Source organism: Pogona vitticeps, chromosome 14, assembly GCF_051106095.1.
Source record: "Pogona vitticeps strain Pit_001003342236 chromosome 14, PviZW2.1, whole genome shotgun sequence".
Lineage (NCBI taxonomy): Eukaryota > Metazoa > Chordata > Lepidosauria > Squamata > Agamidae > Pogona > Pogona vitticeps.
Genome location: NC_135796.1, coordinates 16934209 through 16959600, shown reverse-complemented (window position 1 = coordinate 16959600; position 25392 = coordinate 16934209). Strand labels below are relative to the sequence as shown.

The window sequence follows — 25392 nt, the reverse complement described above, 5'->3', positions numbered from 1 at the left end:
TGCGTTCCAAAATGGGGAAGAATCGTCGTTGTCTAGCGAAGATCGGCCATAGGAAAGCCGCTTTGCGAACCCCCGATCAGCTGTTTAAATAGCTATCTTGCGAAGCTTAGGTCCCGAAAACACCCATTTTGCGAGCGTGGAGGGAGCTGTCAAAATCGTCGTCTAGCGAAAATCGGTTTGCGAAGCAGGGACCAAACATTGTCCAGCGAAATTCCCCCATAGGAATCAGTGTTTTGCGAATCGCTATAGCGATCGCAAAAAGTCAATGTCTAGCGAAAAAACTATCATGCGGGATAACTGTCTAGCGAGGCACCACTGTACTGTATTTATTATTTATTATTTATTTATTAGCATTTTTTCTATCTTACCTTTCCTCTAGTGAGGTCAAGGTTGCTTACTGCTTATTACTGCTGTTGCTGCTGCTACTAATCTTTTGTGTGTCTGGATAGGTCGTGACATGATACGATTATATTCATTTGTTTGTTTCCTTTCCATGCTCCGCCCGGTGAGTGTTTTAACAATATTTTTACATCAACAGTAAAGATACCTTAAGTTCAGGTCAGTGAGGATCAGACAGGAGCACTTTGGCATCAGCTTCACACCCCTGGTCAAACTAAGGAAAGGCAAGATACAAATGTTGCTCATCCTGATGCATGATCTGTCTCCCCTCTGCTGGTTTTCGACTAGCCACATGTGTCTTGCTGCGTGCAGTGAAGGTTGCTCGCTATGGTCGTGACTCTTTTAGCCAATGTTGTCCAAAGGCTAAATGACAGGGTGCAGATTTGGGCACAACTGGAGGGGAATCAGAGCTTGCAAAATTCAAGCTGCCCCTCTATTTAAAAAAAGCCAGATTCCAAAAACCACAGGTGGGGAACAGCCTGTTCAGGATCAGTTCTCAAGAACTCATCGGATTAAGTTGGTTCACAACCCCTTGCCAGCCTGCAAAATCCCCTATGGTACATCGGATGGAGAAGATGTCAGAAAATGACAACATCAAGATCTTGTGGGATTTCTGGATCCAGACGTATAGCAGGCACCTTGAACAGAACACACCAGACTTAAACGTAGTAGTAGTCATAGAATGAAGAAATGTCTGGATCAGGGCCGTGGCCATTCCAGGGGATGCCAGAGTTGAAGCTAAAGAATTGGAAAAAACTAGCAAAGTGCAGAGACTTGGCAAGTGAAACATCTCGCTTGTGGATGAAAACACTCCAGTGGTCCCCCGTAATCATCCAGGCTTTGGGATGAATATCAAGAAATTTCACACAGAAATTTATAAGCCCTTGCAGATCTCAGAAACAACCTCATCAGAGCTACAAAAAACAGTATTAGGAACAGATACATTTATTCTCCTAGATTTAACGAATGCTTAGGTTTGTTGTTAAAACATGTATCTGTTCTATCATACCAGTCAATGTTTTAATAATTTTGGTTGTTGTGGGTTTTTCGGGCTCTTTGGCCGTGTTCTGAAGGTTGTTCTTCCTGACGTTTCGCCAGTCTCTGTGGCCGGCATCTTCAGAGGACAGCAACCTGTGCTCTGGTGTAGTTGGCTTGGAAGTGCCAATAATTTTGATTGATTGCGCCTGGTAGCTTTGAATAATAATAATAATAATAACAGGGAAGGCAAAGAGGTTTTGTAAAAAAAAAAATCCCTTACAAAGGGGTTTTGTAAGCCATCGTGATCTAGGTTTAAAACCACTCTTAAAGTTAATATTTTGTGGTGGTTATGTGCGCACGCACACGACTGAACTTTTTTATCTTTCCAAATTTGGGGGCGGGGGGGTTTGGAGTGGGGGGGGCTGCTCCAAACCTACAACCATGGGGTCGGAAGGAAGGGAGGGGGAGAGAGAGAAAGGAAGGAAGGAAGGGAGAGAGGAAGGAAGAGGAAGAAAGAAAGAAGCCCATTTGGAAAGGAAAAGAAGACAAGGGGAGGTGGGGGAAGAAGGAAGTGGCTGGCTGGAGGGCTGCGCAGGGAGGGGAGAAGCCCCCACCCCGCTTCAAGCTGCAGGCAGGGGGAGGCCCGGGACTGCCTGGTGGAGCAAAGAGGGAGGTGGGGAGGAGGAGGAGGAGGAGGAGGGGTCTGCGCGCTCCCTCTCCCCGACGGCCGCAGCTGGAGCGGATCCAGGCGGCGGTAGTCGCCGAAGAAGCCGCCTCCTCCTCCTCCTCCTCCTCGGTCGCGGCCGCCGCAACGCCCGCCTTGCTTGCTTGCTCGCTTGGCTGGCTGGCTGGCTGGCTGGCTGGGAGCGCGCTCGGCGGTGCGGCGGAGCCAGGCAAGGCGGGCGCGCCGGGGCGGGAAGGAGGAGGAGGAGGAGGAGGAGGCGAAGGGACGCGCCGCGGGTCGCGCCTCGCCTCGCCCTGGGTGGAAAGGCTGCCGACGCGTCGCGGGCTTTGCAACGTAAATGGCGCCGCGTTTTTTGGGGGGGGAGGGTGGGGGATCGGGGATCGTGGGATGGGGGGGGATCGCAAGCCCGGAGCGGGTCCCCTCCCCTTCTCCGGCCCGATCTCCACGTCGCGCCGGGCGCGCTTTTGGAGAGGCGGCGCTGGGGCGCCGGGCGCTTTTCTGGGAGAGCAGGCGGGGAGCGCTGGGGATGGATCGGTGTGTGTTGGGGAGGGCAGATAGAAGGAAAAGGCCCCGGAGGGGGGGGGAAAGAGAGGGCTGAAGCCCACCTACCCAACGCCGGCGTTGGGAGAGAGGGGGTGGGAAAGCCCCGCTGCCTTGGCCTCCCCCGGGACGGCGCCTCCCGTGCGAGGAGAGGGGCGCCGGGGACCCTCCGGGGGCGCATCGGAGCGGGAGGGGGGAAACCCAGGAGGGGCGACGGTCGGGGCAGCGGGGGGGAGACGGAAAGCGCCTCCCGGACCGCTCGAAGGGGGCTTGGCGGTCCTCCGATCCGAAGCGGTTCCGGCGACGAGGGGGGGGGGCAGAAGGGTCTTCTCCCCGTGCGCCCGGGCTGGCTTGGGCGCGCATCGGAACCCCGTGGATGCTTCTGGGTGGCCGGAGGGGAAGGGAGGGGGGGCTGGAGTGCCGGTTGGGGATCGGGTTGGATTATTTTTGGGGTGGGGTGGGGAGGAAGGTCGTTGTGCGGCCCCCTCCCCGGAGGATGATGTTTTGAGAAGCGGTGGCGTTGACCTCGCCCCCCCCCCGGCGCTCTGGCCCAAAAGGAGGAGAGGCGGCCCGTGGTGACCGGCTTTTTTTTGGGGGGGGGGGCTCACCGGTTTATAGAAAAAGTTGGCCATGAACTTCGGGGTTAGGGGAGAAGGGAGGGGAAAGCACCCCATTAATGTACTTCATGGGCCTTTTTTAGAAATACCTCCCAGCCCGTATGTTTTTCAGCCTTTCAGATCTCTTCCTTGAAGAGTCCTTTATATATGACTTTATTAGAAGCCTATGTAGAGAACTGAGCTTTTTTTTCTGCTGCACCAAACAGTCAGCCTGGCAGATGTTGTATTTCTCTCTTCTTTGGGAACGGTTTAATGGGCAGGGTGTGCATAATATAGAAGTTACTGTCAGGCTGAGAGCGAAGGAACAAGCTACTGTGGGGGTGCCTGGTATGTTTCTGAATAGGCGTAGAATTGGTTTGTTACGGGGAGGGAACAAAGAGTTAGAGAAAAGAGCCACATTTTATGTACAGTATTTATATTTCATACGGACCCTTACTCCAACAGATAGGTTGGATCAAAGAAGTAATATTGATTTTCCATGAGACCACTTGGGACTTTTGCCTGATTGGAGGTTTGAACCTGGGTTTCTCCCTCGGATCAGAAGTTAGGGTGACCCGTGGCATCCGTCCTGTGGACTACAACTCCCATCCTCCACCTCCACTGTCACCACTGGCTGGGACTTGTGGGAGCAGTAGTTTGAAAACATCCCAGTGTGGGCTGAGATGCTTGTAGTTTCCATTGATCAAGGAAGGGTATAAATATTACAAAATAAACAAAAACGATAGGGGAAGTGGTGTTTGATGAGTTCCTGTATAACGACGTCCCACTTTATTTAACGGGCCTGATAAGTACACCTAGGCGTATAGATTTAAAGTATCGCTTCAGCCTATATGCTATGTAAGCTCTACCTGTGGAGCTTTCGAGCTCCCTTGAGGCTTATGTCAAAGTAAACTGGTAGAGTCTGCAACTGTGCCCAGTTCCCTGAGAATAAACACATTTGAACTTGGTGGGTTTTAGGCATCTGTAGAGTTCTGTGGCTGGGTTGCAACCCTATGTGTCCTTTCTTGACAGTTGGAAGACCAGTGGTGACGCCCTCATGAAGACGCGACTTGCACCCGTCACCCTCTTCGCCCGACTTTCCTCGTAGGGTGGTTGTAGGTGGGAGGAGGACCGCGTATACCTTCCTAAATTCATTGGATCTGCGTAGGTCGTGATAGAAACTAGTAATAATAAACAGTTCCTGCTGTCAGTAAACACAGACTCCTGAAGAGCTTAGCTGTGGAGCCAGAGGTTGGAAGTTCGATTCCCCCCCCCCGCCTCCTTGACAGGGTCACGACTCCATGATCCATAGAAGCCAGCTCTGCCATTCTAAGATGATGATGATGATGATGCATTGTGTTGCAGTAGTTTGCTGTTAATACATGTGTACCGTTGAAAATAAGCAGCATTGCTTGGTGCAATAATGCAGGCAGTATCTTTAGCAACCTTTTAAAAAAAATTAGCCTGTGATATTTTCCTTTTCACAAAACATATATTCTCAAGTTGGGGGGGGGAAATACACTCTATTAAAAATAGAAATAGCGGAAGCATTTTGATGTTTTGAAAACAGCATTCTGAAAGAGAATGCCAATGTCTAGTAAAGACCACTCCTATGAAGCTAGTGTCAAACAGTGATGATTACAATGGTGGCTACCCTCAATTGGCATTTTTATTTGACTTTTCTCTGCAGCTGTTATAAAAGAGGGTTTCATCTGTATAGTTCGCTGACTTATATAAGATCTGAGTGTTTAGACCCTATGGCCCAGTGTGGCCTAGTCCAACTGGCAGCTTTGCTCCTTCACTGCGGAACTGTTTCTTGGCCGTTTTTCAGATTTTCCTACCTTCCCTGACGGCCCGCTGTCTCTTGATTCTTCCAACAGGGGAACTGGAATCACCGCGAACTGCAAGAGGCGACAGGACCACCGGAGGCCTGACGGGCGAGCCCTCTGCATGCGCCACCTCCGTTGGCCTCCCTGCAAGAGGAGGTGGATTTTCCTCCGCTCGGTGGCCTTCGCCCTCGCCTCTCCCCTCAGTCATGGTGGGTCACCTGCAGCTACAAGGAATGGAAGACAGCCTAAAAGAGAAGAACAGAGAAGGCTTGCTGGATAGCCCCGATTCGGGGCTGCCCCCCAGCCCTAGCCCGCCTTTCTACTCCTTGGCTTCAGGCATCGTGGACAACAGAGCTGGCGGCAGCAGCTCTTCCACGGAAATCCCGGGCCACGGGCGCAGGAAGGATGGCAAAGAGGGGAAACTGGTAAGTCTTATTCTTCGGCTTTCCGGGTTCCCGAATAGGGCAGGTGGGAAGCTATGTGTGTCCCCCTCAATGGAAATCTCTCCACCTTGTTTCCTTAAGCAGCTTATTGTTGTTGTTTAGCCATCAAGTCGTGTTCAACTCTTTGTGACCTCATGGACCAGAGCACGGCAGGCCCTCTTTAAGCAGCTACCCTGGGCCAAATCAGACAGCCGGTCCCTCTATTTCTGTGTTGTTTATGGTGACAGGGAGTGTCTCTGTGGGGTTTCAGGAAGAGATCTGCCAGCCCCACCTGGAGAAGCCTGGGATCAGATTTCAGACCACGTGTGTGTTCCAAGCGGCCTTTCCTGCTGCAGAAGCACTCTTGAAACGTTAGCTTGTGTTGTTGTTTAGCCGTTAAGTCGTGTCCGACTCTTCGTGACCCCATGGACCAGAACACGCCAGGCCCTCCTGTCTTCCACTGTCTCCCAGAGTTTGGTCAAATTCATGTTGGTCACTTCGATGACCCTGTCCAGCCATCTTGTCCTCTGTCGTCCCCTTCTCCTCTTGCCTTCACCTTTTCCCAACATCAGGGTCTTTTCCAGGGAGTCTTCTCTTCTCATGAGATGGCCAAAGGATTGGAGCCTCAGCTTCAGGATCTGTCCTTCCAGTGAGCACTCAGGGTTGATCCCCTTCAAAATGGATAGGTTTGTTCTCTTTGCAGTCCCGGGGACTCTCAAGAGCCTCCTCCAGCACCACAATTCAAAAGCTTGTGTAGGGATGTCCTGAAACATAGGTGAAGGGTTTTGTGCAGCTCAAAAGCTCACTGCTGTACCACATCAAAAGAAGCCGCTCACTAAAAAATACCCTCTGCCCCTTTTTAATAGGTCCGGTAAACCCAGTTTCAAAATCTCTAGTTTGCACAAGTTTTAGTAGGTAGTTGATTATCGTGTGTTCTTATTCAACAATTCGCAGATGATCAGCAAGCTGAGAAAAGAAATGCAATGCTTTTTCTCACCTTTATCTGGTTTTCAGTCACTCTAGGCAACCAGGCAAGTAATTATGATCTGGCTTATGTTGAATATCTATTCCAAGTGGCTTGCACCAACCTGTTACAGAGGATGCATACTAAGCGAAACCTTCTTTTAAAAAAAATATATAACAAGGTAGATCATTTTACTCCCAACAGAGAACATACCAAGAGGTAAAAGTTGCATTTCTAAAATCAGGTTGGAAGATTATCTAATAATAATACTATTAATAATATTAACCATCATCATCAAAAAATAATCTAATCTGAGGGAATATTTTGCTGAATGAACTACCAGGGAATAAATTAAATTAAAGAAATGATGAATTCATTTCTGAACCAAGGGGCAAGCAGAGTGAATTTGCCCCCTTTCTCACACATCCCTGATCGTTGTTTATCACAAAAGTCTGGAGCATACTTAAGTTAATTCTCCTTCAGATGACATTAAACCATTTGGCATTACTTCTTTGGACAGGAAATTATTTCTGGTCCTATAGAATGAGAATATGAGAGTGAGCAACTTTGAGTAAAAAGCACCACACACTTCCCCTGCAATCTGGTGTACAGTTATGCTGTCGGATGTAGTTTTACTCTGGCCAAGTGAACTAACTCCCAGCAGAGTAGACCTGGGATTACCGGCTCCTCTGAATATAAACTGGAAATCTTTTAAAGCCTTCCTTCCCCCCCCCCCCCGTCTGTCATCATAACCGACGCAGGGAAAGAGGCTGGGTTTCATAGAACCGGCCCTTTGCCAAGGACTCACTACCACCCCTAAGAAACTATTAAGTTCGCCCTTGGGCGAATCATTCCTGCAGGCCATTATCAGCCAAACGGCTTCCAGTTTTGCATCGCAGGGCAGTGAGTTTTGGACGCTGACCCAGAAAGCATGCTCAGAAAAGGTGGAAAAATTAAACCTTATAGGAGCAAAAGATCTGAAGCCATCTGCAAGGCCTGATTCTGGAGCGCCTGTGGAAATTTCAGTGGTGAGTGCCAGGACTTGCTCTGGCCTCGGCTGCCTCCTTTCACCCATTGCCAGATGGGGGCATATAGGCATGGCAGAAGCTCGGCTCTTCAGATTTTAAAACAGCGCAGTGAGTGTTAATCAGGGTAAGAATGGACCTGCAGCCTTTTAGAAAAATCGCTTCTTGCTTGTGGTTTATAAGTCAGCAGGTCCCAACATTTCCAAGTATTTATTCGGATGGGTTTTTCTGCTGTTTTACATAAAAGGATCTGGAACAAAATTTCACATTGCAGAGAGCTTCTTTTCTTTTTATTACTGTTCGAGAGAGAACGGCTGTCATTAGCCGCCCAGAGTGGTAGAATATACCAGATGGGCGGGATATAAATCGAACAAATAAAATAAAAAAATAGAAATTGCAGCTGGCTGGTTTGAAAAGTAAACAATAAAACAACAGCATTTGTTTTATTAAACAAAAGGACCATTAAAGTGTTAGTGGAAACATCCAGTGTCGCAACTGTTAAAACTTAAAAGGCATGTTGGAGCAGACGTGGCAACTTCATTTATGTATTTATTTCTTTTATTTCCATGCAACCTATGCCCCGATTTGTGCCTCAAGGTTGCTTGCAGTATACTTAACAGATAATACAAATGAAATTACTACTATTAAAAAGTAATGCATTGCAAGTAATGAAACAGAATTAAATCAATAAACATATCAAAAAATACAGTTTAAAACTGCTCAGAAGTGTCTCAGTTAAAATAGCAATTGCAAGAAGGCAATAGGAAAGTGTAGCAAAAGTTTAGATTTTGAAGGCATGCCTGACTAGGAAAGCCTTTTGTGTATTGGTTAGAAGGACCAGAGGGAGATGGGTAATGTAGTCCACGTCAGCAGGGAGTTCAAAATTCTAGGAGCGATTGTCTGGCATCCTTATTAATATGTTGCAACTATGCATTTTTTGCAGTGTTTTAGAATCTAGGGAGTTGAAAGTTGAACTATATGTTATAAATAATCTTTAATTAGAGGAAAGAATTCCTAGACTGCTAGTTGTGTGTGATCAACACAGCCGGAGCTTTTCTCGCTTCCTGTATCTTGCACACTAACTGGCTTTGGCTTCTGATTGGTCTTCCGGATGCAAACATGTTCTTCATTTGCATACCTGAATTCTCAGACCTGGGAGCCTGGTCTAAATCGTATCATTGGAACACGAATATGATTTCAGCTCTGATGATAGGCTATGTGTAACATATCAGCCATTCCCCGGAGAGGTAAACAGGGTGAGATGTCTTCCCAGAATTAACAGGGTATTCATGGGTGATGTAATCCAGCCACTTTGGGCAGCAGCGAATGCCACGTTTCTCACATGAGGCACTATTATTTTTCTGTGCCTTAGGCACACTGCTCTCTTGAGACCGTGATCCAGCATGGCGTAACTCCGTCACCACCGAGAAGCGTTTCAAGAGCCTGATAGGACATTCCTAGATCAGTTTACCTCTGAAGTATCTCACAGTAGTCAGGGACTTTCACACCCTCATGAGACATAAATATCTGTTGCACGTCCAGAGGATGTGCAAGCCTGTGTTTACGCAACGTGAGTTGTGAAAATGTAGCACGGCTCAACGCCAGCAGAACAAACCAACTTTTCCCTTGACGTTTGTGAGTTCTTCTTTCTGCTTGCCACCAACACAGGGGTCCACAAGAAACAGACGGCTGAGCAGAAGCGTGTTCTGGGTGTGCTGAAAGAAGAACCCACCGGTTCTTTGTGAGCCGTGGGGGCAGATTCATAGTACAGCTCCTTCTACTGGCCTTTCTGAGTCAGTGTTCCAAGCGTGGACCGACAGAAACCCAGAAGCCGGTCCTTATGACTTGTTCACTGCCCAGGTGCAGGTGTCGTAGGCATTGATGTCCTTTAGAAAGAAAAGGACATCAAAGGACATTGATGTCCTTTAGAAAGAAAAGTTCCTAGTCCTCAGCATTGCAAAAGGAAATACTTTTACTTCTAAGCAGTCAGGAAATTTAGAGGGTCATCTTTCGGTGGGTCAGGGTGGAGGTTCTGTTGCCTGGATTGGCTGCCCTTACCTCCCTGGTGCCTCTCTCCAGCGTTGCCAGAAACCAGCCACGTTCCGCAGGATTATGCTTGAGAAGTAATGTTATGAAAATGTGCTTGCTTTCCCTAATTTATACTGAGTGGAGCGTTTGTGTTCCCTTGGCATGGATGTTGGTGTCTTTGGCATGGGTCTCCACCAGTGTTTTCGAACTCTGGCACAAGAGACCGCTGCATTGCTTGAATTTCAGGCCTTCATCGGTCGGTGGTTATTGAAAGAGTCGGTGGCATTTTGCCTTTAGAAGAGAGAGAGAGAGAACCAATCTAGACTAGCCAGATGGCACATCTAAAAAATTAGAGCTTCCCCCCCCCCCCCGAGTTGCCTTCAGAGTCTAAGGCTGGGTGTCACGTTCTCTCGCTCTCTTTCGGAGTGTGTCGTGCCTGCAGAAGAACTGAGAAAACATGTTGGCACTGCCCGTCCAGTGTGTTGTCTCTCCTCTCTACCCTTACCATGGGATGGGAGAAATGGTGGCCCTGCAGGTGTTATTGGACTCCCTCATCCCTAGCTGTTGGCAATGCTGGCGAGATGCGAAGGTCCCGACGTAACATCAAGAGTGCCGCACGTTCCACCCTCCCACCATAAGAGGTGTTTCAGAGGCAACTCTCTACTTAACAAATTCCATTGTGCTGTTCACCCACCCCGTGCCTTGCGAAAAGATCCATTTGTTCACAATGATGAAGAGGGCTAAATCAGGGATTTAAGAAACGAAGATCGCTAAGTCAAGGAACCGAGGTTGCCCTACTTTGGGTATATCCTGAGAAGGCAGGATTCTCTGGAAAAGGCAATAACGCTGAGAAATGTTAGGGGCAGCAGGAGAAGAATATGAGATGAACGAACTCCCTAAAGAAAGATTTTGGAGATCCCTCGTGTGTAGAGTTACCGTGAGTTAGAGGTGACTTGATGGCAGATAACAACAGCAAGAAATCAAGGATGCTCTCTCTCTCTCTCTCTCTCTCAATCTCTCTCTTTCTTTCCCACCCCCTCTCCCCTCCTCCATATATTTGAGCCAGTGATGGGCCAAACCAGTTCGTTTTTCATTGATGTGGGGGGCGGGAGGAGAAAAAGTCAGAAACATATGTGGAACAGGGAAGGGCTTGTTTGCTGAGCTCAGCAGGAGAGAGGTCTGCGGTTAAGTTTGGTTTGCCTCCTTGCGGGTCATTTTTTTTTTTAATTTTTAAAAAGAACAAAACTTGGCCTTTGGAGCCTTCTAAGCTGGGCAGGCTAAGCAGAGTCGTAGGGTGGTGGGGTGGAGAACAGGAAATATCCAGGAGAGAATGGTACGTTCTCTCTGCTTTCGTCTGAAAAAGGGATAAAGAAGTGAAAAAGAAGCCAGATTCCACCAGCAGTTCATTGCTTCGGTCCATTTTATAACCAGTTGGTGGTTAATTCCACTGGAATTATGTTGTGCGAAAGGGTATAATAGAATCATAGAATAGTGAAGTTGGAAGGAGCCTCCTAGAAGGCCGTCAAGTCCAACACCCGCTGCTCAAGGCAGGAATACAAATCAAAGCAGATCTGCCAGGGGGTTGCCTAAGTTTCTCTTGAATGCCTCCAGTGTTGGAGCACTCACAGCTCTTGAGGTAATTGGGTTTCCGTTGTCATACCGCTCTAACAGTTAGGAAGTTTTTCCTGACATTCGACTGAAATCTGGCTTCCTGCTTGATCAGATCAAAACTTGCCTGTTCCCATTCTGTTCGATTAGGCTTTCGGTTGCGGTACTGGGGTTAGGACTTTTAAAAAGCAACAGCTGATTGTCTGAATCCTTTCTGAAGATACATATTGTCTAGAGAGGTGGGGTAAAAATCCAATAAATAAATAAATAAATAAAAATATTTGCTGGCCTTCCCAGTATTGGAACCGTCTAGGTGCTGATTGTCTGCATGCATTCCAAAGACGGGTATTTGCTAGGCTTCCCAGTATAAGGACAGCCTAGACTGGTGGTGATGAAAGCTTTTTGGAGGAGAGATTTATTGGCAGTGGAGGCCAACTTGAAGGATACTGTATGGGAAGAGCACATGTCTTTGGAAATAATGTTCCAAGGCCTGGCATATTTTAAAAAAATCAGCTCATGTCCGCGTCGCTATCTTAAAAAGTTTTTGTGAATTAATATGAATTTATAAACATACCACATTAATCCTCCTCCTCTTAGAACTGCAGAGCTGGAAGGGACCTTCTGGATCATTGAGTCTGTCCCCCTGCCAAGGAGGCACAGTGGGGAATCGATCTCCCAAACCCTGGCTCCCGCAGCCAGATGCCTAAACCACTGAGCTCTCCAGCAGAGGTACACATTGGCGCCGTGTTTCAGTCTGTGCGCTGGTTGGCTCGCTGATTGTGCGTGTGAAACCTGTGGGACTGGAAACTTTGCGAAAGTGAAAGTTGTTCATGAGGACTAGGGTGCTCGTGAGCCTGAAAAAGGTTTGCAGCGGTATCTTTGCTTAAAATTCATGGCAGATGGTACTGTAAACATTTCAGCAGCGTTCTAATTCCTGATGTGTTTCCTTTCTTCCCCCTCCCTCCTCACCCCGGCCACCCTCTTCAGATCCCTTACGTTCTCCTGAATGCCTCCCCATCAGAAATAAGGCCACGGATGTATCCTGTGTTCTTTGGAGAAAGCATAGAGGTCAACCCCGAACCGGCGCAAGAAATTAGGTAACATGTGGATTTCCTTTTATGTTTCCTTTCTCTTTCCTTTCTGTCTCCTGCAAAAGATTAGTGGTGTTTATGAAGCGGGGTTGGGTGGCTTTTTTTAGCTGGAAGTCTGGGTGGCGGCATTGCTGAGGGGTGGGGGGTGGGAAGGGGTAGTGGGGAATGGTTGACATTAAAAAGAATGAACTGGGAGAGTATAACAGAGGAAGGGGAGAAGGAAGAGGGCTTTGCCTCTTCATCTCAGATTTGAGGCAGAAAATTGTTACCAGCTGGAGAGTGACCTGAACTAACATGAATTGGTGGTGTTCGCTCAGCTCCCACTGGGTGTAAGAGTCATTGAAAAAATGATGTTGTTAGAAGTTGAACTTGCTTGCCAATGATGTCCAGGGCATCTGCCATTGAGTCTTCCATTTCCAGAGCTCAACCCGTTGACCAGGAAAGTAGAGAGGGCCCTTGGTGAAATTTTCAAGCCCCCTTTCTGAGTCCGGTTTTCGCCATGCTGCCTTACAAAAAATAATAGCTACAGGGGCCGTGGCAAAACACGCCGAACTTCAGCCGCTCCTCACCTAAACCTTCCTCTCCCTCAAATCCATTTCTCAGACTCTGCTTTGGTCGAGCACCCTTAGAAAGCAGCCTGCATTACAAGGTTGTAATAAGGATGCATTTATTTTATTTCATTTCAATTTAAAATATTTTTATCCCGCCTTTCCCCTTAAAAAGAACCCAAGGCGGCTAAGAGTTCTTAAGGCCATCTTTGTTCAACGCGAAGGTACCACAATTCAGGAGACACACAGCCATTCTTTGTTCAATCTGAAGCCGTGTCCCTTTAAACGCTGCAAACTTTGCTTCGCAACAGAGGTGGAGTGGAACCATCCTGGCGGCAGCATTAGGCGGCGCTGCCTCCCATTCAATAGGATTCTGTCCATGGCGTCCAGTAGGGCTGGTCATGGTTATTTAATTGGCGGCACCCTCTGATCAGAACAATCTTACAAGAACCTCTGACCAGAAGCCACCTCTGGGCGACCCCTTTTCTTGCGGGGCCAAGTTGTTGTTAATAAAAATAAAAGAAGCAGCGGCAGGAATAAGCCAGTAGCTTTCATGGTCCTCCAGATATTTGCTAGCTTCAGAGATTCGTACCCCATGGAGACGGAACGGAGCCAAATGCATCTCCGTCTGTGATCTCTTACAGAACCATCAGTATGGAACGTGGGAGGTCCTTTGTCCGGAAAAGCTGCACAAAAGGCAGTGGTGGGAAGCAGAGCAAGGGGAGGGGGGAAAGGCAGGGATAGGGCTCACCATGTCTGTGCTTGTGCAATAGAGATCAAGTGGAAGGTTTTTTTGGGGGGGGGGATGGAGGGAAGGCAGCAAGAGGAAAGCAGAACTGCCAGAGGAAGAAATCAGGGAAAGCAGAGAGAGGAAAGCAAAAGAGCTGAGGAAAAAGATGAGGGAAGCAGCCAGCACAGAACCGAACCACTGAAGAGAAGTTTGAGGGAAGAGAGAAAAGGAGAACAAAGCCGTGGAAGGTGAGGGAAAGCAAAGGAGGAAGCAAGGGAGCCGAGAAGAGAGCAGCAGAGCAGTGGAAACTGCTGAAGACACCAGGCATGCCATCGCAACCATGCCAGTTGCAAAACAAAAGTAATGGGATCTGCTAAATGCAGACTCTCATTGGTATAAATAGATAGTATTTTTCTCTGAAGGGTGTCTTGCTTCTAGATGTGGAATCAGCGTCTTGTCTAGTGAGGCCCAAAGAGGAAGGGGAAAGAGACAGACAGAGAAAGAGAAGGCACCCTGAGAGGAGTGGCAAAACTCAGCAGCAGAGGGACAATGAAAGGGGCTGTCATCATCCTAATCATAGTAAACATTGGGCTGTGTAATTAACTATGGTTTAGGGTTTACAATATTTGCATTTGGGTTTGCATAGTCATGTCTGCTGTTTGAAGAACGATGTTCTTTATGGAAAAGCCCTGAAGCCAAATAAACATTTTAGATCCATCCATTGACTCCCAAATGTGCCCAATTCTGTCTCTAAGGACCAAAAAAATACAAAAATTCACGGAAGGTGAGGGATTTGCCTGGCAAATTTTGATGCAAATTCGAAAGAATTCCAAGGGAGGCCAAGACAGCTAGCCGTGTTTCTCCATCAGGGTTCGGCCGCCTCTGGCTTGGGACTGTGCAGTGTGCTCTCCAGTTCTGTCCTCGCGATTGCCAGCGTGTCCTTCCAGTGCCAGGAACCGCTGCCGCTTCCTGCTCGCTTCCAGCGCGCGGCCAGCGTGCGCACGCAGGCACAGATGGACCTGCCATTTGAACCTTTCTAAAGAGTAGCTTGAGAACTCTCCAAAGACGTTGGCAGCTCCTAGGAAGGATGTTTTTTCTATTGCCATCAGAGGCTCCCTTTCCTCGGCACCAAACCGTTTTTGCTGGCCTCCGCGCCGAGCTGTGCAAAACTTATTAAGCAGATTGAGTTACATGTGCCGCTCCGTGGGCCAAGCCTCCTTCAGGGCGTTGGCAAATGCCGCGCGCCACACCCGGCATTTAATCTTTTTATACACAGGGCTGCAAATTCCTCAGCTGCTGTTGGTTGTGCCTCAAAGATCTGGAAGCAACAAACCATGCAAATCCCCCATGGCAACCTGGCAACTGTGAATACTCTGTGGGTCCCTCCAACTTTTTTTTTTTTAATTTTGGAAGACATGTCTGCATTTCACAGACTATAAAGGCGGCTGCTTTGGGATGGGTGCGCAGTGGATAGAGGCATAAAATAACCAGGTTATTTCTAGGCATTGGTTTGCAAAATCGTCTTTGTTGTATGTCCTGTAGAGCCTTTGTGGCATGTGGTTGAACTGCTGTCCTGTAGCCAAAACGGTGCTAATGACCCAGAGTTCAATCCCAGGTAACCGGCTCGAGGTTCACTCAGCCTTCCATCCTTCCGAGGTTGGTCAAATGAGGACCCGGCTCGCCGGGAGGACAGTGTGTCGCCTGTATAATTAACTGCGTGGACAGGTGCTTCCTGGGGCTCATGGAGTTCTGGAACCTCCTGCCACAAGATCGGATGGGAGCATATATTTAAATGCCTTTTGTGACCAATGAGACAGGTTCATCGAAGGACAGACCTACCAATGGCTACGGTTATGCTGATGGCTTGTAATCTTCCAATTTACAGGGAGTGTATGTGATAGTGACAGTTACTGAGGGACAACAATGTGAGAAAGCGATTGCTTTAATGTCCCATGGCTTCTGAGTGACATCTGGTTGACTCCTGTGGGAAACAAGGTGCTGGACCGGATAAGCCTTTGAGGTTTTGACTTAGCAGGGTTGTTCCGATATTCTGATATTCTTGCTGTTTAATTCTCCCTGCTCCCCCCTCCCAAAATTAAAAATCTTTACAGGTGCAATTCTGAGGTAAAATATGGCTCCGAGAGGCATTACCGAGATGACATCTTCTATTGCCCGATGCCCACCGTCACCACTTACCGAGAGACCATCATTGCTGCTCCCAACTGCACGTGGCGAAATTACAAGTCTCAGCTGATCTTTGAGCCTCGCCAGAAGCCGTTGAGGTTCCAGAGCACAACCATCATCTTCCCCAAACATACCAAGAATATTTACCGGACCACACTCAACTACAACCTTGGTTCTGCTAAACGATGGTTTGCCTCAAGCGTCCAGCTGCAGCTCTGTGAGGAGAACAGCCCTTGCATTGTCTACACGGAGAACCTTTAGTGAAGTCTTATGTCTACTGATGAAGCCTAGACTACAGGCTTAGGCCTGCCCCCAACTCTAGAAGATGATGCCATTGAAAGCTTACAATTCTTTGGTTAAGAACAGCTGTTGAACGACACCGGGGTTAAACACACAGTCTTGGATGTAAACAGTACAAATAAACGTTTTCTCCAAGAAAAAGCCATGGGAGGTATTTCCCCGTGCATGAAGCAGCGTAAACTGGGGCTTGATTCTTCTCAGTCTTGGATTCAACCTGTTTAATTAGCACTTAAAATGAACTCTTAATGGTGAAAGCTCTCCCTTTTTTTGGCTGTTAAAAACAACCTATGCTGCTTTTTATAGTTTTGGGGGTTGTTCTCTCCTGTATGTAGGATGTTGCCAAGCATTTCCTTGGAGAAGACTTTTTGGGTTGAAGAAGGCCATCTCTCCAGTTTAGGACTTAACTTGCGAAGACAGAAGGTGTAGCTTGTGTGAGGCAATTCTTAGTCACCATCATCGTCGGTTTCATCCTGATTGGCTTAACGGGAAGCCCAGTAGAAGGGTGGGTGTCATTGTTTCGGTTAACTCATCGATGTTGAGGCTGAGATGAAGAGAGAAAAAAAGGCAAAAAACATGGCAGCTTGCTTTAAAAAAATTGTGAGGAGTTGTTGAATCACCATTTATGGAAACCAGGTGTTTACAGTGTCTTAACAATTAATTGCATTTATAGAAGAAGCCAAGAAGAAGCTTCTTCTGGCAGTGACCGCCATCCAGGATGGAAAAAAGAGCTCAGTGTTCATTTCAAAGTCGTGTTTGGAAAGCGTTTTATATATGAACTCTTTCCTACAGAAAGCTGAATTTTTGTTTTTGACAATCACCGACAGAAAGCTGAAATTTCGTTTTTGACAATCACCTGGACAGAAGAGTCGGAGGGTAATATTATTTTAAAAGACAACGTCTAGGACCAAAAGCCTTTTTATATTCTGTGATAAAGACTTCCTCAGTGGGGGAGCTTGGTTTTCTAGGACTCTTGAGGTAGAAAGCTTGTATTTGTTTGGGTCTTTGGTGTCGCAAATATAAACTTGAAGTCAGTGATTGGGATGAGAAGGGAACTGGTTGAAGGTGGGAAGAAAGGAAGGGACTTGAAAGGGGTGGGTGGCTTGATTGTGGAAGCTTAGTGCAGGTCAAACAAAGTACTGTAGTGCGCCCCATACTCTGCTAATGTTATACTCAACTGGTTTTCATGTTTCCCTTTTGAATGGGGGGAGATGCCTGCAGCAGTTATTTGATCTCAATTATGCTGCTTAGAACGCTTACTCTTTTCAGTGACTCACAGTGTCCCTGTGTTTACCCACAACAATGAGCCAGGATTCAGGAGAATCCTTATATAACAACTTTTGGATGTTCACTCCAGTGAGACTGGCAAAATTAAGAAGTGAACAGCTAAGTCTTGTCATCTGAACTGGGGTTTCTGGATTATTGTGTCCCTCGTGAGCCGGAAAGGTAAATCAAGGCATGGTCTTGGTTTATTGTTCCTGGCTTGTTTGACAGCAACAAACTAGGAGGGTTGGTTTGGAAAAAAACATGGAACTAAACCGTTCCGGGTTAGTTTAGCTGCTCCTGCTGGTGAAAGGAAGGGTCCCGGATTCATGCCTTTGATTTCCATGTCGTGGGATATATCTAATCATGGACACACGGATACTACATGTAAGAATAGAAAGAGGTAAAGGTGAGCAATCTGGGGGTAACTTACCACAGAGGTTGAATACTAGTAGCCATTTACCATGGAAAATAGTTCACCATGATAAATTTGCAACCTGTAGGCAAGCTGACCGTCAGCAACAGTGAAGCAGTAAACTGTTCAGCCTGCAACCTCCCTCACGGAAAGTATAATTTTAAAGAAAAATGTGTGTAAAACATGTTTGTAGGAGAGATAACTAAGCCAAGTCCTCTTTTCCTGGCACTTAACTTTCTGTGTGAAGTGTTTTTACAGAGTATCTAATCCCTCCGTGCAGTTGTTTGTCCTTCTGAAGTTTGTACCACTCCAGCAACAAAATTGTGTCCTTGTGCCGTTTGGTGTGAATTGGCCCTTCAGTTGCCTGAAGGAGACGTAGACATCTTCAGCCCTCTGATAAGAGATCTAAAGAAGTGAGAAAAACCTGGCCTGATCACTAACTCGAGACTGCCATTTTATGGCATGCCATGTTTCAATATGTTGGTTGCCTGGAGGGGAAAATGTCTTCATTTAGGGAAGGGGGCATCATGCCAAATGGGAACCAGAATGTTATCTTGTCTTTGCAAATTGACTTCCCATCGGTGATGTGGGTAGACGGGGAAAACTGGAGAACAGCCAATATCCAGATTGCCAGACAGGTTATTATCACCTCTTTTAAAAGAAAAGGTCTCAGCAGCTTGCTTACCTGATGATTGCTTCAACTTGAATCAGGGCAAGACAGAGTCCCCAATATCCAGCTACATCGGCTGACATAAAAATTAATTTGTTGCCAGATTCAGAGGAAATAAAAATAAAAGTGAAGCATGACTTGCGATAGAAGACATAAATGCTTTGAGCTCTAATATTTTTAAAGAGCTCCTGTTCCTTTTGCCAGCAGCAAAATGAACCTCTTTTCTAGAGTGCTTTTTGTACATTTAAGGGAACTATTTGTTCCACTTTTTTTTAAAAAAAGGGGAGGTTAGTTAAGTGACAGATTTTTATATATTTATTTTCTTCCCCTAGAGATTACTGCTGTTCAGTGTGAGTAAATTGAACATAGCCTTTAAAAGTAGATGTACAGAAATCCAATATATTGCTCACCTTAGTTCTAGTATGCCAGATCTTTCTTACTGAAATTATTTAATCCCATCACTGTATACAAATGGAAACAGTCTGCATTCCACAAAAATGGTGGGTCTATGGTGGGAGTGAATGTATAAAATGAGGTTTAAATTACCTTTGATTTTATCTAGTCTGGTACTGTCAAGAGGTCTGGAATTGGCTCTTTCTGTAGTTTTCCCCGGTCTGGGCTCTCTAGAAGTCCTGGACTACAATTCCCATCATTCTTGATGTGTTGGTTGTGGCATATTGGAATTGTTGTCCTAACCGTCACAAGGGACAAAGGTTAGGGCTGCTCTGCAGTCTCAGGGCGAGGGAAATTGAGCAACATTGTTTTCCTTGACAGGTTTCTTTGGAAATGTTAGAGGTTTCATCAGGATCTTCTATCACGGCTCTCCCTTTTGATTTATCCGTTCACTCCTCGCCTTAGAGACTTGTGGAGGAAAAGATGGCCCCCTTTATGAAATCACTCAGAACAAGTATTTCTTGGCTGTGATCTCAGTTCTCTTTGTTAAAACACACATACATGACCGTGGGCTGTTGTACCACAAATATGGGGTACTTTGATCAATATATGACGAAATGCACTTGGAAGTAGCAAAGATAGTGGTGGTCATGGGGGAAAGATAGTACTGTATGTTGTTAACAGAGGCAAAAGAGCATTGTGTTTGGCAATTAAGTGCAAGTGCAGAGACAGTGAAAACAGTATGTAACTGGGTGTAAAATTCAGTTTCCTGAAGACCTCAAGAAGGCTTGCAGCAATGACTTGACTATGATGCGATTTGTCTTTCCCAAATTAACATATGGGCAAGCTTCAGAAAGCATGTTTTTTTCAGTCCGCAAGGCTGGTAGGCTAAGCAGCTCTGATCCGGCAACAGATCGCTTCAGAGAGCAGCCTCCTTCAACCGATTCTTCCTCGCCTTCTTTCTCTTCCCACACGAAGGACGAAAATCTTTTCCAGCCACGCTGAAGCTCCACACCCTTCTCCAGGTGGTTTAAATTACAACACAAAAATAAGACACACAGAAAGAGACCCAAAATGCTGTAGCCTTTAGTCCAAATGTTGGACAAGAGGATGTCGTTTCTCCCGATGGTTGGGTTTGCACTCTTGTCACACCCGTTACGGTTGCGATGGTGGGCGACTGGTAGAGAGACCAGCTAAAGGTTTGTTCTGAGTCTCTGTTTTTCTTCAGAAAAGCCAGTTTAGCGCTGTGCTGAAAATTTATCCTATGAGGATTTCCAACTATCCCCACAGCATATAATGCAAAAGGAAGGCCGTTTGGGATGAATGTCAAAAGAGGAGGAATTTTGAAGAAATTCTCACGGGCGAAGTTCAGGATGACTCTTTATTCTTGCCTTACTTCCGGTGCGGCTGGGAATGTATGGAAATGTCCTGCCGTTCACTGGCAGCCTTTCCTAGTTTCCCATACTTCAGTTAAGGTCCCAAGGAAAGACTTCAGAAAGCAACGCCTCCCTTGATCCTTTCTGTTAACCAGGAAGGGTGACCAGGGAGGCAGGGGCGGGGGGGAAGGAAGCTCTGCTATATGCAATGCTATGATAAAAATATCACCAAAATAAACTCTAAATAAACCCTCATCTAGGATGAGGGAGAAGGTATCTTTAATAGTAAGATAAATAATTTGGCAAATTGGATGACAAGATACACTGCCTTTTTCCTAGAGCTGGACGCAATATTGCCCTCTCATCTTACCCGCTATAAGGCTTAGAAGGAACTGTATTGTAAGCCTCAGAACAACAACAGCAGGTACCCAGCCAACATTTTTCTCAGAAATATAAATGAGATTTTATTTTTCTTACTCCACTAGGGATAAGAGGCCAGTTTGCAGAGTAATTTCTGAATTTTTTTCCCATCATTTTCAAAACAGCTGCCTTTATGTCACTGTCATGGTGCTAGAGTGACACAAGACTCATGGTTTTGTGGAGTAGCAAAATGATGCTTAGATTGCTCACCTTTTAGGAGTCCAGTGGCAAAAAAAAAAAAAGCAAACCCAAAGAACAGGCCTGGGCTGCAACTCTGGGTAACGGCGCACCCCATCTTTAAGAAACCTGTTTGAAAATGTCTTCTTCCCTTTGAAAAATTAAAATAAATGATCATCTCCATTTGTTTGCTTACAAATGATCTGGCAATTTTGAGAGACCCTTTGTGCTCAGCTGTCGTTATTCTGCATTTCCAAATGCTGTTACCCTGACCCTCAAAGGTAGGTGGATATGTATGTACGTCTTATGTGGCTTCTGTACCACTTGGAGAACGAATTAAGATTATTATGTGTATTGGTGCTTCAGTGAACGAATGCATGTTTCTCTGCTTAGTTGTATGGAGTATTTGAGAAAAATCCATGTGATCTTCTGCATAGACAGCTGTTTATTCAAAATGTACAACGGCATCAGCAGGTCAGAGCATACGCACATTGGGCAGAAATCCCTTGTATGCTAGAGCTTCACTCATACCCAGGTTAATTTGGTTTGAATGAGACATCATCAGAAAGGAATGCTACCTGTTTAAGACATACTTATTCATATTTTATACTAAACAGCAGAGGGGAAGAGGCTGTTAAGTAAATGGATATGTTAAATAATTTGAAAGGGTTTATGAGATGAAATTCCAAATCATGGTTTGCACTAAACGTAATATATACTGTTTTTGCCCAAATTAAATTGTGTGGAAAACTAAGGGATGAGGGGAGCTCATTTGTGTTCTTTCAGACGAGTAGACAAACTGGATAGTATAACAGATGCTCGGTTACAGCAACAACCCAAACCATGATTTGACTCAGATTTAACTAAAACCATGGTTTGCCCAAATTATGATTTGCAAGATGGGATGTGATCCAAAACGTCTGTCAGCTCTTCCTAGATCATACCACAGTCTTATCAGATGGAGCCAGTTCAAAAATTGCAAACCATGGTTTGCAATCACATCCAAACCACCAAATAGTTCTGGATGCTCTTTTTATTTTAATTTGAACAGCTGAAGTAAAATATGTGTGTGTGTATGTGTGTATGTATGTGAAGAAGGTAGTAGAAGCTGATTTGATGGTTAGAGTGAAAGGCAGAAAATAGCTAATGGCTCTTTGGACATAGATATGTGATTAATTTTTATAGCTCTATTCCTTCTAAGTGCTTACCAAAAAAATTCTGCTGTTTTATATGTGGCCACAAGGTATTATGCAGTGCCTTTTTATTTTTATATCTATAAAAATATGTATATTCCCTTCCCCTCTCCAACAGTGCCTTTCTGTTTTACTAATGGAAAATAATTTAAGGAGTCTAAAAATTGCTAAAAGCAACCTATATATCTTAATAAAATGATAGAATGCTCTAATGTGTGTACGTGTTGTGACTTTTCTGCTCAAAATCCTGTAGATAACATCTTGAATTGAATTTCAGCCAGAGATGCATCTGCTCTTCTTCTTTGGTCAGCTGAACTTATTTTTTCTACTTTTGGGGTTGCTCCCCTCCTCTATTTTTCTATATTGTCCTTTCGCTTTCATGTCCCAGGATAGTTTACAGTAAAGATTGAGGACATAAAACAAACTGTGGTTACAGTATCTGAATGCCAGATATTGTTCCTGCTCTTCATTTGTATAGTCCAATTCCATGGTTGGGACCCTCTTATGTCAGGATCTGTCTTCCAAATTAAGTGACTGGAAAATAATTTCTTTTTTAAAATATTGTCTGTCCATCGATCATCCAGCCATCCACCTGTCTGTCTATCTAGTCATCCATCTATCTATATGTCTATCAATCATCTGTCCATCCACCTATCTATCTGTCCGCCTGTTTGTCTATCCATCCATCTGGGTTTTGCTAAAACAAGGGATACATATCGACCACACCTAATTTTAAAACAGGTTCGTCCTTTGCTAAAGGCCAAATTTTCCCACTTAAAAAAAACAACCCCCACATATTTTTTGGGTTTCCCCCACCCTCAGCGTGCAAAAGCTCAATCATCCTGCACCTACGTATTTGTGTGAGACTCATGTGGCTCAGTATTATGTGTTGAATTGGGCTCTGAAAGATAACAAGCAGAGCTGTTTGATGGAGAAGACGTTAAAGGAAAAGCACCCCCTAATTTTTAGATACTGTTCATCCTATGGCAGTCAAAACACCACATCTCCTTTTTGGCCCCTGTTGGAGAGGAAGACAAAGATGGCCGCCATCTTTCCCTGAGGTGCTTTAAGCAGCCTCTTAGCTTGCAAAGACAGACACCAATTAGCAAACATTGACTTCTACGTATAGATGCATACTTAGAAGGGATTTAAGGATATAGTCATCTTTAATATTACATGCGGTACAGCTCTCCATAGTAAGGGGGGGGGGAAGAACCATAACCCAGGCAAACTACATCTGCCTCCTCATTCTAATACCAAGACAAGAAATTTCTGGATGGATAGCAATTTTCAAGGCCTTTGTTCTTTTCATTTTATTTTGTATTCCGTCTTTAAGCTGGACTTGGAAACTGTCCCTGTAGAGAATTGTCCCCTGTCAAGAATGGCACACCATCTCCTCAGGCTAAGACCATGTCTTCCTCAGAGAACAGAAAATGGCAGCCATTTTCTCTTTGGGACCAGTTCAGTCCCTGAGGTGACTTTTTTTTTTTTTTTTTTTTTTTTTTTTGCCCTTAACAGGGCTACTGTGAAAGAGAGAGAAGGGAAAAAGAAAAAAGAGCGGGAAGGCTAACTTGGTTGCTTCTATTTATTTTCTTTATCTATTTATTCCTCCCTTCCTTCAGTTTGTATCCAACTCCCACAAGTGTCTCAGCCCCTTCTCTGGGCTTATCACAGAAAACAAAACTAAAAACAAGAGACATGAAAGCCAAGAAGAAAAAACGGCTTCTCTGCACCCCCATTGTACAACAAGTGTGTGTTTGTGGGGGGGAGAAATAAAAAATAAAACCCAGAAATTGGCAATGTCAGAAGTAAAAAAAAAAAATCCCCAAGCAGGCACCAATCTTGGGTTTTCGGTGCCTGAGGCTCTGCCTTTCACAGCACTAGAAAGGTTGAGCTTGGAAAACGAGGTAGAAAGCGAGGCAGGCTGAGGGGGGGAAAGTGTTTTGTTTTTTTGGCCTTTTTTGTAAAAGGGAAAGAGCCTGGCTTGGCTCTTCATAAAAGCCCAATGCAGTTCACCTGGGGGAAGGAAGTCAGGCCATCTTGAGGGGATTTTGGAGGCCAAAAAAGAAAGCAGCAGCAACAGCTGAGGGGGAAGCCCGGAGAAAATGAACACCAACAAGGTAAGAATTTTATTTTTATTTTTAAAGGTAAGGGAGAACGCTCTCGAGTGTTTCCTGGGCCATGGAGAGAATCCTGGAGTCTTGAATTTTGAAAGATGGGGGGGTGGATTTAGGGTTGGGGGAGGAAGAGGGGATGAAAAATATATATATATACAGCTTTTGGTCAGTATTTTAAAAATATCTCTGTCAAGAGGCAAATGAAACAGGAGACCGGCTTATTGGGGAAACATTTACAGCAAATAAAGTTGCAACTGTGTTCAAACAAAGTTTGGGGAGGGCATTGTGATTGTTGTTTTTCCCCCCTTTTGCTACAAAGTTTATTTATTTAAATAAATACAAAGTGGCACAAATCACCTTTCAATCTTGCAAAAACATTGGTATCGAAATAGGGCGATGTGACACAAAGCAGACGGAGGCCCTTGGGTGTCTTGATATTTATTTGGAGTCCCAAAGATTTTGGGTTTTTTTGTCCAGAATTAAAATAATAGGGCTGAGGGTATGTGTGGGGAAAATCTTGGTTTTTTTATTTTTAATTATGGAAATGTTTTACAAGCCAGGGAAAAGATGGTTTTGTTTTGACCGAAAGTTGCCAACGTCTCAACTCAACATTGTAGCTGTGCTGCAGTTTACAAAACATGGTTTGCAAGTATTTGGAAAAGACGGGAATGATTTTCATGGTGCAAAAGCTCTTGTGTATCAAACCTACATGGCAGGTGCAAAAGTACACTAAAGAGGGTTTTCTCCCCGCCTGGTTATTTGGCAACCTTACTTGGCTACCTGGTTTCCTGTGTGGCTAGAGAACAATAATTAATAAGTTGCTTTTGACTTGATGACATGTCACAGATTTCCAGCAAATGGCATATAACATAACTAATGTGTGTCATGCAGTTAGTATTAAGGCAGAGGAACTTCGCTGGATTTGTTGATTTCTTTATTTATAACATTGGGGCCAGTTGACAGTAAAGGCTTCTTTGTAGATCTGTAGCACAAATAATTATAGTTTGGTTTATATAGCAATCTTTTTCCCCCTCCTAATTACTGAGAGGACTGAAGGATGCCTATGATGATGATGATGATCAAAGAGGGCAGGGAAACTGGAAAGGGAGCAGTGGGTGGGTTCAAATCATAGACCTCTGCTATTTAGAAGATCCCAGGGTTTCAGCCCTGTGAAGCATGGCCCCATTATACGGCTGCTCTTGATGTACTGCCCTTTGCCAGGAGTTGAAGCAGTATTCCTGTTTTGATATAGTTTTGGACTTTTTTCCTTGAACAGGAGTCCCTCATGCTGTGTGATCAAACCACTCTGGCAAGTGAGGGGTGCTTTCCTCACGAGCGAGTGATACAACATTGATGGGGTATGTAGGACGTTGGAGGAGAGAGAGAGAGAGAGGTTTTGGAAAAAAACAGTGTTTTCATCAAATGGTTCACATTGATAGGAGGA

At 45.4% G+C, this 25392-nt stretch overlaps 1 protein-coding gene across 7 annotated transcripts in view; it reads left to right on the top strand.

Moving 5' to 3' along the window:
* The window catches only part of RFLNA (refilin A), a 78626-nt gene extending 59809 nt beyond the window's left edge, over window positions 1-18817 (top strand). For 5 of the 7 annotated variants that reach the window (XM_078381744.1, XM_072983070.2, XM_072983069.2 and 2 more), the window contains 3 exons: window positions 5079-5452; window positions 12062-12171; window positions 15555-18817. In XM_078381744.1, the coding sequence (XP_078237870.1) occupies window positions 5079-5452; window positions 12062-12171; window positions 15555-15888 (818 nt within the window). In that variant the 3' untranslated portion in view covers window positions 15889-18817. The other 2 variants (XM_020788869.3, XM_072983072.2) reach the window with 2 other exon arrangements.
* Window positions 18818-25392: the final 6575 nt, after the last annotated feature.